At 39.1% G+C, this 19,048-nt stretch overlaps 1 protein-coding gene across 1 annotated transcript in view; it reads left to right on the plus strand.

Moving 5' to 3' along the window:
• The window catches only part of SLC28A3 (solute carrier family 28 member 3), a 37,863-nt gene extending 21,892 nt beyond the window's left edge, over positions 1 to 15,971 (plus strand). Inside the window, exons 9-18 of the mRNA XM_054004476.1 lie at positions 3,186 to 3,266; positions 4,234 to 4,314; positions 5,315 to 5,440; positions 5,755 to 5,885; positions 6,653 to 6,821; positions 8,459 to 8,656; positions 10,684 to 10,765; positions 11,583 to 11,681; positions 14,094 to 14,217; positions 15,734 to 15,971. Coding sequence (XP_053860451.1) covers positions 3,186 to 3,266; positions 4,234 to 4,314; positions 5,315 to 5,440; positions 5,755 to 5,885; positions 6,653 to 6,821; positions 8,459 to 8,656; positions 10,684 to 10,765; positions 11,583 to 11,681; positions 14,094 to 14,217; positions 15,734 to 15,836 — 1,194 coding nt within the window. The 3' untranslated portion in view covers positions 15,837 to 15,971. The remainder of the gene's footprint in view (positions 1 to 3,185; positions 3,267 to 4,233; positions 4,315 to 5,314; positions 5,441 to 5,754; positions 5,886 to 6,652; positions 6,822 to 8,458; positions 8,657 to 10,683; positions 10,766 to 11,582; positions 11,682 to 14,093; positions 14,218 to 15,733) is intronic.
• The last annotated feature ends 3,077 nt before the right edge of the window (positions 15,972 to 19,048 follow it).

Genomic DNA, 19,048 nt, shown 5'->3' on the forward strand with positions numbered 1-19,048 from the left:
TCAGTCTTATCCTATGGTTCAAGCCATCAAAACCATGGAATTTCTATAAGATGATAACCGGAACAAGTAGATTATTCTCATCTTGAAAAACAAGAAAACCAGCTGGTTTTCAGAGGTGTAGATATATAGGAATATATATACATACACACACACACACACACACACACACACATATATATATGGTAAATAGAATTGCAGACAAGTGTACAGCAATATCAAAACATGCTCCATCTGCTCCTCCTCTAGACAGGGAATTCCCTCTTCCAACAACAGTGAGTGACAACCAGCCTGTTCTCCCTTGAAACACTTACCATTTATTTAGACATTAAGTTGGTCCAAGGTGCTTTTTTGTGTCTTTCAGACATTTTATGGGGTTTGCATGTTGTGACGAGCTCTTCACAATCTTGCCCCAAGATATTTCAAAGCATTGTCCAAAAGGCAATGCCTAGCTCCTGAGAGATTAGACAAGGGACAGGAAATGTCTGTCAGAGTCCAGTTGTATCCATACTGCACCCTCAGCAATATGCAGGGATATACCAGTTTTCTGCCAGGTGAAGTGGACATGTTACCAGAGCAGACAGATCCCATTTGTGCTTATGCACACTTGTTTATGTTCTGACCAGTTCCATCAGTCCCACAGTGTCTTTGAGCACACAGTTCTGGAAGCACTAGTTAGTCAAAAATGCACATATTTGCATGCATAAACCAGTTTATTTTAAACATGTATTTGTGCAGGCAGATGCAGAGTTTCAAGAGTTCTGAAAAAAACTTGCTTGCCCACATAAATAAGCACTTTCAAGTACTTAAGTAGATGGAAAAGACCTTTTAGTATTAAGTCTTTTATCCTGGTGACTACGAAAGACAAAGTTGGCTTTGAGCAAGGAAGAAATTAGACTTCTGTTATATCTGTAGCTTCTTTTTTACACCAGGGGAACTATGGTTCCCTGATAAAAGCTTTGCTTTGAAGGTCAAACTTTAGGAGTGTATGAAAAAGCAGGATGTTTCTTAAACATCAATAGCAACTTCTTTAAAGGAAAATAGTGAAAAAGTTAAACATCAAGCCACAAATAGGAGGGGAGTTGAGAGCAGCCAACAGTTTTAACTTCCTCCTCTGTATGGTAATAACAAAGGAAAAGGCAGGGGAGAAAGATAATAATTTTACAAAACTAAACTGTCTGCTGTTACTGCATGGCAAACTATCCCTGCAGAATTGCAAAAAGAATCAAGGAACCAAGCTAGAGAAAGCAGCATTATATTAATTTATTGAACAGCACAACAATATTGGTTAATTGCACTCCGTCCTTTCAGTGAAAGGTTCTGATCATCAAAATTGAGTTTCTAAATGTTTATCAAAATTGTTTATAGTACCAACTCTCCTCTAGAAAGGCATAGAGTCTATATACTGAAAAGATCTGAACTAACAAAGTGGTTTGTTGTTTTTCATTCTGTTACTTAATTTTATTTATAATGCATTATGTCATTAGTGAACACACATGAAAGCTTCCTAGTCTTCATGGCTGTGGGAAAATGACTGCAGACCCTGTGGACTGATAACTGGGGATACACTTCAAGGAAACTGAGGGGTTATATTCCTATTTTAACAGGAGTTATAATGCAGAGTTAATCACAGTTACTGCTTTCTGGATGGAATATGGTTGGTGCATGACTTGAAACTCTTCCAGAATGATTCTCCATCACCTGTTAAGGGGGACGGAATGGAGGGTGGAGTGGAGTTGAGGCACTGCAGCCAGACTCTGTGGAAATCCTTGCAGGGAAGGGAACTCAGTGGTACTTTGTAGCTGATAAACTGCATACCAGCTGATAAACAATATACCAGGGAAAGAGGGGAAGATGTTTCACTGGTGAGCCAGCAACTGTGGCAAAATCCCTCTCCTTCGACAAACTTGCTTCATTAAAGCTTAATAATAATATTAATGTACACCTCCATGTCAAAGTTACCTGCTCCTGATGTGTGAACACCCCTCATAGGAATGCACTCTACATTCTTTTTGACTGTATTTTTAAAAGCAAAGGGAGAGAATTTTTGCTAATCAGTAACAAAGGTATGTATGACTAGAGTCACTCAAACTCCACATAAACATAAAGAAATAGAATATAAGTAAGTTGAGAATAGGGGAAAGTTAGGGGAAGCTCCATCTTAACTGCTGGGATCAGTCAATGAGCTGAACCTGTCTTCTTCCCCATAGGGACACTTGTAAAGTGGTAAGAACCAGTCTCTATGTGCCTTGAATACTTTTACTCGGGAGTAGAGCCTGTCTTTGTATTCCTTTTGCAGTCAGATACAATCAGCAACAAGCTTCTAACCTAAACATGTTGCAATTTTATGTTAATGAGAGTGTTATTCCTTAAATTATTAGTGTGAATCCTTTATGGGTGCTGGCAGTTGGCAGCAGGTAATACACTCTAGTAAAGGGCAAGACCTGCTGAGAGGACTCCCTTATGCTGGTGGTGTGTTTCTCTAAGACAGTCAAACCACTCTCCAATCCAGCAGGACTGCTCAGTTAAGGGTCTCCCTAATGGGATGCTGAAAGACTGATCAGCTGCAAGGGTCTTGGCTTTCCTGGGACATTGACAGACAAATTAAATGCGAAGGGGCAAATAAGTCTCTCCACACTAAGGGTCTAGGAAGCCTTCCCTTTTCAAATGACAGTGATACTGTTTTAGCTGTAACTAATCTGTCTGACTAATTTTGGACCTTTTGGGGGTGGATTTTTCTTTCTGTTGTATACTAGCATAGAAATGGTGGTGTCCTGTGTATTTCACATACTTGAGAATCAAGTTATATTAGTTTTATTCAGGGTGAAAACCCAATCAGAGAGTGGTTTTAATAGCCCATCAGAGAGTGGGTTAGGCATTCATGCAATTCTTTTAAATTATGTTGAAAGTATTTTTCAGTATCCACTGTAAGAGACCTATATTCACTTTTTGTATTTACTAAGTATATACCTTTAAATAGATTCTTTTTAAAGGATGTAAATGTTTGAATTGACTTAAACATAGCTATAAACTTGTGTATATTATGCTAAGCTAAACAGTTTCTAAACAATTAGAGTTGTGTTATAAAGCTATGTAGATAAATGAAAATTATTTAATTACACTGCAAACAGGAAGGTCAGGAAGGAAACCACTGTAGAAGTTTTAATTATCTTCTGTCTTCAATTCAGGTATTGCCAATTGTGGTTTTCTTCAGTACGGTTATGTCTATGCTTTACCACGTTGGATTCATGCAGTGGCTTGTTGGAAAGGTATGCATTTTTGCCAATTAGATGTTCATTTGGCTAGTGTGGGAAATGTTTTGAACATGTGCAGAGGAGCCACAGGCTGGAAATAGTTCCAAATGTTACCATTGCAAAATCTTGATTGGCATCTCTCAGTCTGGTTTCTTTGCTTATGTCATATTAATTGTTAGATTTGTCTGGTTAGCTTTAGCGTTCCTCAGATGCCATACTTGCTTAAATCTTCCTTTCTGCCTGCCTTTCTCCCAGCCCTCAAAGTGCATGATGGAGATTAAATCACTGAGAGTGGATTTCTGCTAAGCATTTCAGTAGCAATTGCATATACCTTCCTATCACAGATACCCAGATAAGATCAAAGCATGTTCCTCATCTCACTCTCTTAAGTGTTCATTTCTGTCAGCATCTGTGTCAAGTGCTACTGTCTACTAAGATCAAGTCCACTTTCTGTTGTCTCTGTCCAATAAATCTGTCATATGAGGGAAAAGATCTTCCTCTATGGTGTTAGTTAAACCTATTTTGAAGATATTCTTAAATTAAAAGTTCTTTGCCCTTTACATTCCCAGGATTGTTATATAGGCACAATGAACATCGTCTAGCTGACATTAGTGTGCTAAAATTGCAATGAGACATTTTTAGCCTTAGTCTAAGTTTCACATTTTTTTCCCTTCATATGATCCAAGTATTTTTGGACAAGAATATAAGTAATAAGAATACATCAAAATATCTGTTTTGTTTAATTTAGTTTAACATTTTTATGCCCAGAAGGAGCCTGGAGTACTTTCAGTTCTGTTAAATTACTTCTCCGTCTTATTCTAGCATGTACCAATTACATGAATGTGCTATACTTTTAAGCTGAAATCATTAACTCAGGAAGTATTGTAACATATCTCTGAACTCTTAGATTGCTATGATTAACTCAAGAAGGGCATAGAACAGGCAGAACAAATTTTTGTTTCCTTTTTTATAATCATTTTAGGTTGGTTGGATAATGCATGCCTTCATGGGAACTACTCCTGTTGAGTCTCTGGTAGCTGCGGGTAACATATTTGTGGGACAGGTGAGCTGGAGCACCAAAAAACATGCTAACATGTAACAATATTACAGAATTTAGGGAAATAATGCTGCTCATTGAACAGCTGTGTATTAAAAAAATAATCTCTTTCAAAGCTAGGATTCCACTACATCAAGTTTGATGATATGTTTCCAAAATTGCAGTATGTTCATTGGCAATATTGGCAGTGATGCACAGTGGAAAGGATTTGGGAAACGATATGTTTTCCCAACAGAAGGTCAAGCATAAAGTAGATGATAGATCTCCCTGCTAGACTACTCCAAGGCTATGAAGAAATAACAATTTCAGAGTTCTTTTTCAGTTGAGAAGGCCAGTGATACGAAAATATGGCACACAAAGGAGGCAAGGGCAGGAGAGAGACAATGAAGAAAACTAAGATCCAGGGTTAGCAGCATAAGGCCTTATTCACAAAAAGAGTAGACAGCATCTAACACGCCACTTTAATGGGAAATGTATTAAACCCACATTTACAATAATGTCTGTCCCAAGCTTAGTAGCAATGTAGAAAGATCAACAATTGACATCCAAGCCCAAATGCACTATTAGCATGATATTTAGCAGTGGTGCATCACCACATCACACTGCTTCAAGATTTAGAGTGGTACCATTGCGCAACTCTGCCTCCAGGATGTGCTCGCACATATGCCAGAGGGATGTGTTTCACTTGACTAACAGCCTTATTTGTGGGTCAGACCACAAATAAGGCTGTCTCTAAGTCACCCAGAATTGGAATAGAATTTCTTGGCAGTTTCACTGTGCTTTTCAGGGAGACAGCAAACCAGCAAGAATTGTCTTCAGACATTCTCTTTCTTGGGATAAAACAGCCCAATCTATTGAAATTGGAGCACTTGCTAGCACTAGGATTAACTAGTCAAAGATACCTAAGAGAGTATGATGCAGACACTCATTTTCCTGCTCTTAATAAAAGAAATCTTTGGGCTTTTATTAGGGGTTTCTTAATTTGGTGCTTGTTTTTCACTTCCAGACAGAGTCTCCTCTCCTGGTACGGCCCTACTTACCATATATCACGAAATCTGAACTCCATGCAGTCATGACAGCAGGATTCTCAACTATTGCTGGAAGCGTCTTAGGAGCATATATTTCTTTTGGGGTAAGACAGGGGAAAAGAACTAGAAAATGTATAGTTTATCTGAAATATTTTGAGTATTTCACCCAGCTACAATGCTTTGAAAGTATCCCTCAATAATTCCCACTGTTTGTGGGGCTTTCTTTGTCTCTGAAGGAATTAGCCACAAAAATCCCTGGTCTCCTGGCAGCTCATTCTCTTAATTTCCTTATGAGCAATATGAACTTTTAATGACCTCCTATAGAAAAACCATACAAACTAAAAAAATTAATTGCATTCCTACATGTTTGTGCGTAATATGGTTATCATGGAGTATTTTCTGTCACCTGGAATTCTAGGTTTCCTCCTCCCACCTACTGACTGCTTCCGTTATGTCAGCGCCAGCATCATTAGCTGCCTCCAAATTATTCTGGCCTGAAACTGAAAAGCCTCTGGTAACTCTGAGGAGTGGCATACAAATGGCAAAAAGGTAAGCTGATCTAGGTACTAGTTAATACTGCTGCAAAAATGAGGTCTGGAAAAATAACTCTTCACACATAAATTTTAGGGCAATTATGTGGTAGGTGTGCAAGCAATAAATTAATTACAGACTACATACTGCAAATGGTTGATTTATGAATTCAGGTGAATGTGCCCCATTACAATCTAACATACACCAAGCACCTGGGCCAAGATGTAAACTCTCAAAAGAAAGAGGGAAATGCCTACCTGGGGTGACCTGCCAGGAGGCTTTCTCATTTGTAATGTTGCTGTCTTTTTTCTGAAATGAATCTGCAAATGCAAACCTGTAAAAACAAAGTCAAAGCAATCATTTCACAGCAGCAGCAAATTTGTTGCCCATCTGCAGGGACACTTCTCTTGTGAATGACAGGCAAAGCAAAAAGGCTTCTAAGGATCTGTTTTTGAATGGCCCAAGCATTTCTCTAAGGGCTGTGTGGAAGTGACCACTGCCTAATCCAAGCAGTGTTACAGTTTTGAGATCTGATCCATACCTTGCTCAACCCTGAATTTACCAGAATTCATCCTCAGGGCACCACAAGCATATGCATCGTGTCTGCCATGAGGATTGACAGGAAAAGCCTACTTCACCTCATCATTCCTCTACATTATTTTCTCTATGAGTGTACAGGCTGCTTCAGTATTAGAATTCTAATCAAATGCATGTAGCTTTTAGTTCTGTTATTTGTTCTTGAATTTAAAGATATTCATACTCTGGTTTTCTCTTCATTGGCAAAGTGAATCAAAGAATCTGCTGGAAGCAGCCAGTCAGGGTGCCTCTACGTCCATCGGGCTAGTAGCAAACATTGCCGTGAATGTGATCTCCTTCCTTGCACTGCTGAGCTTCCTCAACTCAGCCCTTTCTTGGGTGGGCAACTTGTTTGACTATCCACAGCTGACCTTTGAGGTATGATCTCCAGTTTCTTTGTGCAGCTGACTTACATGCATAATTTGTCTTTCTCTAATTTAAGTGCTTGTGTGGTTTGTTTGTTGTTTTTTTGTTCTCATTTTGTGTTTTAACATGATTTAAACCCATATTTTATTTGCATGTTCTGAAAAATTTCTTAACAGTTGAAGTAAAATTTTTGCCATTTAAGTATTTCTGTATCTATTTCTGTATATATCTACTGAACTGTATTGGTTTGCATATAGTCTCCCTGTGTGGTGTTCTTGCTAATGCTCAGGGTATCTTTACACAGAGTAGGGTAGCACCTGCCTCCTCTGACTTGGCAGTGCAGCACATCTGTCAGTTACACGCTTGCCAAGCCATTAACATCTCCTTCAGCTAAACATAAAATTGGCTTTAGCTTCAGAAGGTCCCATCAAACCCTTAATGCTCACTTAGATAGGCAAACTGGGGAAAGGCCGGACTTGCCTGAAACCAGACTTACTTGATATCAGCTAGTTCTCAGTACAATTACAAAGTAATACTGTACCCAAATCACTCAACAGAGCAAATAGGTTTCAAACAGGACTTCTGTTTGAACCTAGGTCAATATGTCATTTTTGACCCAATGCAATCACCTAGTTTCAGTGGTTTGGGCCTTTTTGTTTTGCAAGACCCTAATAAAAGCCCGGTGAGAAACATAGATATAACTTGTCTTAAAGGTGCTGCCAAAGTGAATAGCCACTCATAACAGATATGGCTTCAGCAACACTTAGTTATTACCCTGCCAAGCTTTCACAGATATCTCACTGCACCCTGGACACCCATAGCTGAGGAGAGGCACAAGTATACATTCCTTAGGCATACTTGTGCAGGGGCTGGTATTTTCATAACTGCTGGGTGGACAGGTACATAGTCCACAAGGAATTGAGACACAAAGACATGATGCATGCAGTCAGTCTTCCCTTGGGAGGCACATTATCGTGTAACCTTCTGTGAGCAGAGAAACCAGCCAGAAATAGTAACTGCTTAAAGACCTCCATTATATTCCCTAAGGACAATCTGACCAAAGCCTTTCACAGTTGGAAATAAGCTACACTGTGATATGGGATTTCTTTTTCAATTTGCATAAATCTTATAATGCCAGGAAAAAATAGGTACAGCTTTAATTATGTCAGATGCACAGCTTTTATGCAGAGACAACTCTTTTGTTTACACCAGTTGGAGTCCAATAACCTGATAATTAAGCATGTTCATTAACACATTTGATTTAATCTAGCAGAAGAATTAGAATCCTCAGTTCTCTTATCAGCTCTTTTAGTTCAATCTTCATTCTTTTTGTCACTGTGCCCAATTTGAAGCCATTATTTGACGGAAAAGAAGGCACAGAAACCTTTGTTTTATTTTACATATAAAATTAGGGATATATAAATATTTTCTTATATCTAGACTCTGGATTAACGTTTTAAAAGGTACTCAAGCATGTCTGACAATTAAAAACTCCCAGAGTTTGTGTCAGCAAATATTGAAGGCAAATTTGAAGGCAAATTTTCCTCTGCTAAAATAAAACCATCCTTATTTTAAGTTTAGAAAACTTACTGTCTGCTATTGTTCTTTGGCATGTATTTTGACCTGTTTTTTTCTTATACGTTCTGCAGAACATTTGTGCTTATGTCTTCATGCCATTCTCTTTCATGATGGGAGTAGACTGGGAAGACAGTTTTATTGTTGGTGGACTACTAGGTTACAAAACTTTCTTCAATGAATTTTTGGCTTATGAGCGCCTTTCAAAACTGATTCAAAACCGAGAAAAGGGTGGAAGCATGTACATTAATGGTGTGAAACAGTATATGACAGTAAGTAAAATTTTCTATTCTACAGATTTATTTGATCAAATACTTCAATGCTGAAACTCGACATATTTTTAATATGGGCATTAAATGGTTGCATAATTACTCTAAGATGTGTCTTTGAGCAACAGAGTTCAGTTATGAAAGTGTAGCATTGCTCTGTGCAGTTGCTGTGACTGTCATTGCCCTAGCTGAATTCGTCCTGAGCACTGGCAACTATGATATCCAACTTTACACCTCCATTGATCCGTCTTTCTTAAATCGAGACAGATTGTCACTGTAGAGAAACCCTGAATTAGGAGGTATTTTGTACAGCTCTTATTTGCTTCTTTGAATCAGATTGGATGCTGTGGATACCTCTTATATTAAAAATCAAAACCAAATTCCTTACCACTTGCATTCCTGATTAACAGAACATATTTCACATGTGGAGGCAGAAAGCCAGGTGTTTTGAACAAATATTCATACTCTTGTCTGAGCGTCCATTACCAGCGTTCCTCAAATTTTGGGCAATAGAACCCTGGGCTAGAGTGATCTTTGATGTGCCATATTATAGCTGTGCTTCCTTCTACTACATGAATATGACACTGAATTCCTGCATGAGTGAATAAGGATTTTTTAGTATGGAACAGAGCCTTAAAACACAGATCCTAGGACCTCTATTTGACTTTTTTTTCCCCACATAAGATTTCATATAGAACTTTCACATTCACTTCGAATACCTACAAGGAGCTGTATCAACTTCCATATACAGGTGAAAAGCTCTGAGAAACAAACAATTTTGATTCATAATGCTGGTAAAAATTGGCTGATAAGCGTTATAATTATAGCACAACAGTTCAGGTGAGGGTGTGCTTGGCTTCCATTTTTAATTTCTCTTCAGCTTCAGAGCTCTCTAATTCATCCACACACAGATATTCTGTCAGTCTGAGCAAACAAGTGTCTTCACCTGAGTCATTAATTACATGGCTTCCTGTTTTCAGAGCTAGGAAAGTGCAAATGAAAGCAGGGTACACAGAGCTTTTTCTAGGAAAAGCTGGTAGAGTGGGTACTTGAAAAACATTTTCCTGCATTTGTACAGATTGATTGAAAGTATCTACAAATTGATGTTCATAAAAGAGGAATTAATCCAGAGGAACTTCTAATAAACAGGAAACCTGCTAGAACACTCACTCATTTTCGGCTTGAACCTAAACCACAGTAAATAGGAATTCGGAGCTGCCAGGGGAACAAAAATCCATTTGCTGAGATATGTTGTCTCCTTTCTCAAAATGTTTGAACTACATTTATCTGAAGGCTTGCAAGGTTGGTAGCCTGATTTCACCTAAAGGACCATTTTGTGTCCTGTGAGGGGTCCCTCTGTGGAGACAAAGGCCAACCTTGTCTCTGCTCTGCAGTCCAGGCTTAGTTGGTGTTACCCAAGGGGAGAAAGGTGGCAGAAGTCAGTACAGAAATAAGCTGTTAATGGGGATTCCAAAATCATAATGTCTCTCTCTGCTTGTCAACACACTCATGTACCTACTTAGTAGTAGACCAATTTGTCTTTGCACAGGGTGGAAGCATGCACAAAGTAGCTTTGTAATATAGAGCCCTCTGCTTCTTCAGGGTAAAAGAATTCAGGGATGCATACGAAAACTTGAGGTTTCAGAAGAGTTTTATAGAAGCATCCAGCTGTGAAAAACAAGTTGAGTTATAGCTCTCTGACTCATACTTTCAGAAAACAGCAGTTAAATTGCCACTAGTAAGATAACATTTTTTTTTCTTTAATTACTACTACTCACTTCAAAAAGGCACAACAATATATGTGAAAGATAAAATCATTACATAGTTTGACAGTCCTCACATGGGCAATGGGTGTAAAAGCCTGTGACTTTCAACAAGGGAACAAGTCTACCTTTCTGAAAGCCACACCTTGGGCAGCAACCAAGCAAAACAGTTATTTTTGTACTCAGAGCCACAACGCCATGTTTTCAGACCTTTAAATCACAATGAGCTGTTTCAAACCACTCAGAGGGTGTGTCTTTACTTTTCAGGTTCGCTCTGAAGTCATTGCCACCTATGCTCTCTGTGGATTTGCCAACTTCGGCTCCCTGGGACTGGTAATAGGAGGCCTGAGTAAGAACCACTCTCATAGACAATTTGTTTGTTAAGCAAATCCCAAAGAAAGCACCAAAAGGAACAGGCTGGGGGTGAAGCTTAGCAGCATTAGGCGCTGAGCAGCTGCTCTGCTAAAGCCTAGCATTCAATTGTGAATGGAAGGGCACCCAGAGAGGTACAGGCTTTGGTGTGGAAGTTCTGGGAGAGGTGCTGAAGGCAAGGGGAAGGAGCCAAGCCCTTCTGATAGACTTCCCTGTTTAGACCTCAAACATGAAGTTGAGCTACTACTGCCCATGAGCTTCAGGAGAAGCAGGTCAACTCCATAGCATGCTGGTTTGAGAGATGAATTTGGTTATTTCCTGTAAAAATACCACATACATGCAGTAGGCTTATAGGGAAAGAATTTAAAAAAAAGCTTTTCAGATCTCAGTGGAAAAAGAAAAATATAAAATCTGAATTCCTCACCAGGCAGCCAGATGGCTGGCAATCATCTTTACCCTGAAGCCACAGTGGGCTCAGCAGTGGGGGAGCATAGAGGAGCGAAACCCAGCCATAGGGACAGACCCTTCTGAAGGGCACAGTCATCCAGCAGAGACATGCAACCTGACAAAGAAAATGAAAGTTACCATTTTAAATATAAGCCACCCTCTCAACAAAGAGAGCCAACACTGGCACTTGGCCTTCAAATAACCCACTAAAAAATGTCCCATTTTTCCTCCATGTTTCCCCGAGTTTAAACTGCAGTGTGGAAATTACTCCTGCAGGGAAAAAAGCTGGCAGATTCACCTTCCTTATATGTATTTCTGTTTGACATACACTTTTGTTTTTCTTCTAGCAAGCATTGCTCCCTCAAAAAAGAAGGAAATAGCTGATGGTGCTTTCAGAGCAATGATTGCGGGAACTGTGGCCTGTTTCATGACTGCCTGTGTTGCAGGTACAATGCTCGGGTTTGGCGTCCCCTACAGTGAGTGACCACCACGTGGCAGTGCACCAGCACCATACTATATCCACTTAGGCTGCCCCTGTCACTCAAACACAAGTATTTCTGTGCTTGGCAGGATTCAAAGTTGATATGAGATAAAAGGTTCTTGAAAACTAGAATTTGAAAAGATGTAAATATTTCAGTTCTCCATTATGCCCGTGTTTTTAGGAGACAGGTATGGGTATGGTGTTTTAATGAAGGAGTGTTTTGTTGGGTTTTTTTAGTTTGTTGGTCTGTGCAGAACATGTGACTCATAAAGCAAATTATAGATGAATTGCAATCCATCCTCCATACCACTAGTTACAGGAATAGAGAACTAATTTTGGAAAAGAAACAGAAAAGTGGAATGAAAGAATGTAAAAGAGTAACAGTGAGTGAGAATCTGAACAACTCTTTGTCATAATGTTAAGTCGATATTTTGAGAGAATATTATTTCCACACAGCACTTAGGCTTGTGAAATGGTTCTAAAATGGGACTCCTTTTTTCCAAAATTTCAGCTTCAGTTTGAGTGAAAAATCACAATGCAACAGTCATTTTAGGGAGTAAATTAAAAAGAACAAATTAATTATTCAAAAGATTAATTAATGGATATGTTTCAGTATGTTATAGGTAAAAATTGACCCAGCCAAATTAAGAAGAAATAAACAATTTTTATTATAGCGATGAAATTCTATCTGAGCCAGCCACAAAGAGAAGGACAGTGCCGAGCCCGTGATCAGCACTGGGTGAGACACAGGTCTGACCCCTCTAGCAGAGGGTCTCTCCTGTGCTTCACACCACCCGTTCTGCACGAGCAGTTTTTATACAGTTTATTTTGCTTGAGGCCAGGATTTTGGTGATCAGCCTTTTCTTTCCATTCAAAGTCCCACATATTCATAAAGTCTCTTTTCTCTGTGCCGGGTTGAACAATCCGAGGTCCGGGAAGCGATGTACATCGGTGATTGAGTTACGATGTACATCGGTGATTGAGGTACGGGAACCCAGCATTGAGATGCATCTTCCAGAGTTTCCAGTGATCCCAGTCTCGGGTAGATATCGGGACAATCATCGCCTGGGAGTTCCTAGATCATCTTGAGAATCCGGGGAGCCACATGTATTAACTTGTAAATGAAGCCTTATCGGCAATGGTTTCAACATATGTGAGGCAACCCCCCTGACTCTGGCTCGCCTGCTTTATGCCTATATTTTAATCATATAAAACTTCTACCCATATATCACTTTATAGGCGTGAATTATACATACTACGCATAACAAATAGGTTATAAATTTATCCTCAGTATGTCACAATCCCTTTTCCAGCTCTCTTTACTGAGCATGTGGTAGACAAAATTGGTATGACATGATATGACAAAGGTTAAAGCACTCATATTTCAACAATGAAGAAAGATCTTGGTACTTTATGTAGCTAAAACCACTATGTCCATTTCTACCATAATTCTCTATGCCTTGGTGTTCATGGTAGCAACAGAAACATACGTATTTTAAAGAAAAGCTCACACTATTTTCTGAAGGCTACAGAACCAGCACACTTGAAATAACATTAGTCTCACAGCCATCCATAATATTTTAATATGTGACACTACTCTGCATAACTGAGGAACCAGGAAGCCCTATTAAAATGTGTCATTTCACAATACTGATCTTAAGAATAATATTGTGAACAGCCACTGAGAAAATCTCTCCAAAATAATAGAATGTGCTTTGGAAAGAAAATTGCATTCCACCCACTCCTGCCATGGTAAATGCTTTCCTTATGCTCAGGAGAAAGTAGAAAAGCCAAGCAATTTCTATTACCCCAGTTAAGATAAGAACATATTAAAAATGTGTCCAAGTTCTACAACATTACATATAGAAGGAGCTATCACTTTAATACTTTTTGTGTCTCCATTACTCCAGTGACTGATGTCATTTGTATTTGTAGGAAATTTTAGAGAATACGTAGCAAAGCAAACTCTAGTTAAAACAAAATAAGAGGTTCTGTATTTACTTGCACTTGTATAAATGCAGCATAGCTTCATTTTAGTTAATGAAAACACACTGACCCAGCAGAGAGAAAGGCTTTACTATATAATATTAATACCATTAGAGGCAGGAAACCAAAATTATCCAAGTGTAACAGGTTACTGTAGTTTAATTTCTACATATAAAAAGTAAATAAATTGTTGTGGTTGCTCCTTAATTCAGTATTTAGATTTGAAGTCCCACAGTTCAAAGGTTTTGGCCTGGTACATTTACATAACCACTTCAAATGGTGATTTTGTGTCCCCCAGAATGGTTAATTTGATCATGACTTCATGCCTCATATTCTCAGATCTTATCTTCCTCTTCATTATTCATTAAGAAAATTGTAACTTACTTCACAGGAATGCTGACTGTCCCTAGTCTGGAAGTTCCTTGCCACATCTTATTAGGAAATGCTTCCAACTTCACAGATTTCCCTGCCAACAGCACAGAGCTAGTTGAATGCTGCCAGCAACTCTTCACCAGGTATTGAGAAGCCTTTATCCTCTGAGAGTAAAATTAGGGAGTTCATGTCTTCACTGGAAACCTTTTTTTTTTTTTTTTTTTTAATTTGGCCTCTTTTCTTAGGCATCTGCTTTCAGTGAACTATTGTCTTTTAGAGGAATGGCTATTGAATTGCTGTTGAATTGTATTCTTCTTGGGGCTTATTTTTTTTTCTTTGGGCTTATTTTTCCATTGAATAACAAACACCTACAGAACCAACAGACAATTCAAAATATCTTTGTTGAAACCTCCTCATGAGAGAAGGGTCAAGCACTGCTCTCTCTGTGGTGACCAGTGACAGGACCCAAGGGAATGGCCTGAGGCTGTGTCAGTGAAGGTTTAGGTTGGGTGTTAGAAAGAGGTTCTTCCCCCAGAGGGTGGCTGGGCACTGGAACAGACTCCTCAGGGAAGTGGTCACAGCACCAGCCTGACAGAGCTCAAGAAGCATTTGGACAATGCTCTCAGGCACAGGGTGTGACTCTTGGGGATGGTGCTCTGTGCAGGGCCAGGAGTTGGCCCTCAATGATTCTTCGTTTATCTCAAATACTAACAAGAAAATAAATCAAATATTTGAACTAATATAATGTTAACCTAGTATTTGAGGTTAGCAATAGCTTAAAAAAAGTCAGGAGCCTTTCCCTCCCTTCCCTCTTCTGTCTGTAATGTGACTGAAGATAATAATAATCAGGCCTGTTTACATTGAGAACTTTACATGCATTTAAAGTAGAAAAGTATTTCAAGATAAATGTATTTCACAACTCTCTATCCATGGTAGAGAAGAAAGAAATACTGATATTAATATATATTCAGATATACTTAACACTATCTCACAAAGAACCAAAGGTCTATGTGTTTAGGTTATGGCAAGAACCTTTCAAATTTGTCCTAATGCACTTTCTTTTTTATTTTTTATTTTTTTCTATTTTCAAAACTAATTACTTTAGAAATAAATGCTCTTAATTCATAAGTTTTTTTTTCTTGCTATTGAAAAAAGAACTTACACAGCAAAAATAATCTCTGGGTACATTCAATCATTGTTATTTCTTCATTACTCCAACTTTTCCTCATCACACTACTTTTGGCTCTACCATGTTGCTACAAAGACAAGAACCTGTTCTATTTTTAGCAGAATCAATGTTAAGCAGATGCTTTTAAAATGTAAAGATATTGAAAAGGGAAGTGAAGCCCTCAATCATTTCAGTCATCTAGGGGGATATACCAGAGGCGTGAGGACTTGCTACAGAAAACCAGAAGTTATCCTGATAAAAAGTGAGAACATCTGGATGTAGCACTTGGCTGGAGTTGGGAAAGTCTTCTCTCTGTTTTGTTTCTCATGAAAATGTTAATACATCTAAAGTTGCTTTGGAGAATGTGTGTTGCCATGTGCATGTGTGTGTGTGTTTATATATATATACTGCAGAGAGAGATTCCCATGACAAAATTATGTGATTCTATAAAAAGGAGTTTTATCTGATTTCTGCTTTATTTCCTCCCCCAGTGCAAATCATTTGGAGGAGATCTTTCCTGGAGGAAACTACAGTCTGAATTCCTGGAAAGTGTGTTGCCAAATACTGGGTCAACCTGCTTTTCATTGCACTTAGGTTAAGTTTGATTTTTTTTTGACAGGATTGATCATAAAAAAAGAACTGTGTTCCTTGGAAGAAAGGCAATTTAAAATTTGCTTTGCTACAATGAGTGTGAATTTCCCCATGCAATCTTTATTTTTCATCTCTTACTAGTCCAATTCCTCTGACTTGTTTGGAATTATTTATAAATTAAACTAGCATAAATGGAAGACACCTCTTGCTGCAGAATTCTTCTCCCACTACAAATCAAAATAGAAGAATATTTCTAAGCCTGCTTCTCCTGCTTTTATTTCTACACTGAAACTAACTAATTTGCCAGATTAAACTGCTGTAAGCATGAAGAAAATCAGACTCAGAAGATTTGGCTGCCAGAAAGCTATGAACTAGAAATAATATTCAGTGTTACCATCAATTTCTAATACTATTTCTGCCATTTTTTGATGGCAAAGAAGTCTTTACTGCATGAAGAGAAATTACTTTTCTGCAACAGAAAATGCAGAGAGATGACTTTTCCGCAGAGATAATTATATGCATACACATATATAGATATATACATATATATATATTCCTACCTATACCTAGGTAGCTATAGCTGCACATGAACTGAGCTACCAACCTGCTCTACGTTATCAGCTTGGCCACTGAAGCACCCAAACTGGAGGCTAGCCACTCAGCCACAGTCCTCCTTCTGCCCAAAGGAGAGTGCAGGAAGTTGGTCACTGTTTACAGTTAACTCATATGAATGAAAATGTCCAGCCTCCAAGTAAAGTTTCCTGTATTAATTCTTCTAAATCCATGTTTTTAACCATTGTGAAAATTGATCCTGGAGGCACCAACAAAGAACTTTTATACACATTTGATCATTATCAAGAACAGGAAAAATCAGGTCCATACCATGACTATTCCTGTCAAGCAAGCTTAATGTAGGAGATGTCCAGAGGATCCCCTTGAAGAAGAAAGTGTGTCATGATTTTAAGCTTCAGAACTTCCATAGACTCAAAAACTGGTAAGTTCTGTGCAGAGATGGGGGGGGGGGGAAGTGATTACTATCCTATGACATCGCTAATGCTAAAGACTTGGGGAAAGGAGGTCAGAAATAAAGTACAGGAATATTGGAAAATTCTGACACATTCCGCAAATAAAAATTGTGCAGATGGTCTATTCAGGAAAAGCAATTACTAATTTTTCAAGCTTCTATTAATTACTGCAGAATCTTTTCCAGGAAATCCAAGTTCATAAACTTAGACAGCTGCCAGTACAGTTATTTCCAGGGAGTATTTATTTGAACTTACTGTGAAAGTGCTAGTTTCCTGTAAAGATCCGTTTATTAACTTAATCCCCAGAAAAGTTATAAATGTCAGTATTGCTACTACTTGTGATTTTTTATCTCTGGTTTTATATTGTTAGGTGTTTTTCTTTGGCCTAATCCACCTAGGTATGTCATCCTCAATTTTCAGTGGTTTTAGAGGATGTTGATAATGCTGATTAGGACAGATATATGCTCATATATTTAATGTAAATCCATCCTAAAGAAAATGCTTGGATTTGATCCGTGAGTTTTATCCAGCATGCTAGTTATAGCAGGGTTTGGATTTCATCTAAGTTTAGAGTCTGAAATAGAGTAATATATTATTTCAAGGAAAATTAATGAGAAACATTAGTTCTTGCTGTCAAGAAGAGCACACCCCATGCTCTGTTTACAAACCATCACCGGCACCCTCCTTCTTGCTGCTCTCTACTATGCTCTATTTAATATCAGTCTCTCAAAATGGCTGCTCTTTCCATTTCACAACTGTATGCTGGGTAAAAGGGCTGCTTAGGCTAGTAAATACAATCATGCATAAACTGCTAAAAAAGCCTCTCATATAGCTGAAGGTAGCAGCCTTCCTCCCACAGAAGAGATATTGTGGGTTTTTTTTTTTCCTTTTTAAGACTCCTCTACGGCTGGATTGGATGGAAGGCAATTTTTGCAGAGTATATTAGGTATTTCTCTACACCTACTCAAAGAGATTGCCCACCTGGTTTGATGATGGCTTAATCTAAAGACAATATATGTGGGACATTGCATCTTAAGTGCAGCAAAACAGTTCATCACATGTTGTCTTCACCCCTCCTTCTTCCTCAGGAAGAGGAATCACAGTGAATCCTCCCCTCTTCCACTGTGGCATCCCTACTATAGCAGACAGTCCTCCACAAACTTCTCCAGTGTGAGTCCTTTGAGTCCTTCCATGGGCTGCAGTTTTTCATTAACTGCTCTATGTGTCCCTTCCATGGGGTACAGTTCTTCAGCAGCAGGCTGTTTCAGTGTTAGTCCCCAACAGGATCACAAGTCCTGCCAGCAAACCTGCTCCAGTGTGGGCTTCTCTCTCCACAGGCCTACTAGGACCCTGCTCCAGCACCAGCTCCTCTTTCCATGGGGCCACAGGTCTTACTAGGAACCCTCTAATGTGAGCTTCCCACAGGATCACAGCTTCCTTTGAGCATCCACTTGGTCTTGGGTGGGTCTTTTCTGTGTGCTGCAGGTGGATCTCTGCATCCTTATGGACATCCCTGGGCTGCAGGGGCATAGCTGCCTCACCATGGACTGCACCACGGGCTGCGGGGGAATCTCAGCTCTCTGCCTGGACCAGCTCCCACCCCTTCTTCTCCACTGACGTGGGAGACTTTTTCTCTCATTTTCTCACTCTTCTATTTTGGCTGCTTCTTCTGCAGCAGATTTTTTTCCCATCTCTTAAATAGTTATCACAGAGATACTACCACTGTCATAGATGGGTTCAGCTTCGGCCAGTGGCAAGTCCATCTTTGAACCAGCTGACATTGGTTCCATTGGGCATGGAGGAAGCTTCCAGTAACTTCTCAAAGAAGCCACACGGTAGCTTACTTCCCTCTCCCCCTCCGCTACCAAAACCTGGCATTGTAAACCCAGTACACACACTACACCTATAGGCTCAAAGATGTAAATGAACCTTGTGTCAATTCATAAATAACAGAAGTCTGTGTGGAGGTAGCTCTGTTTCAAAGGTCTTACAAAAAAGAGAGTTTAACTTTCTTCAAAGTTATCGGAATGGCAGTGCACAATAGGTTGGAGCTAATGAAGGTGGCAAGTGAATGAAGCATTCGTGTCATGACTCAATTTCTCACCCTCACAAGCTACCCACCGGATGTCAGTACATATCTAATAGCTTTGTGCTGTAGCTTTCACAGGGTGTTAGTCACTAAAAGTCACT

Source organism: Vidua macroura, chromosome Z, assembly GCF_024509145.1.
Source record: "Vidua macroura isolate BioBank_ID:100142 chromosome Z, ASM2450914v1, whole genome shotgun sequence".
In the NCBI taxonomy this organism is placed as follows: domain Eukaryota; kingdom Metazoa; phylum Chordata; class Aves; order Passeriformes; family Viduidae; genus Vidua; species Vidua macroura.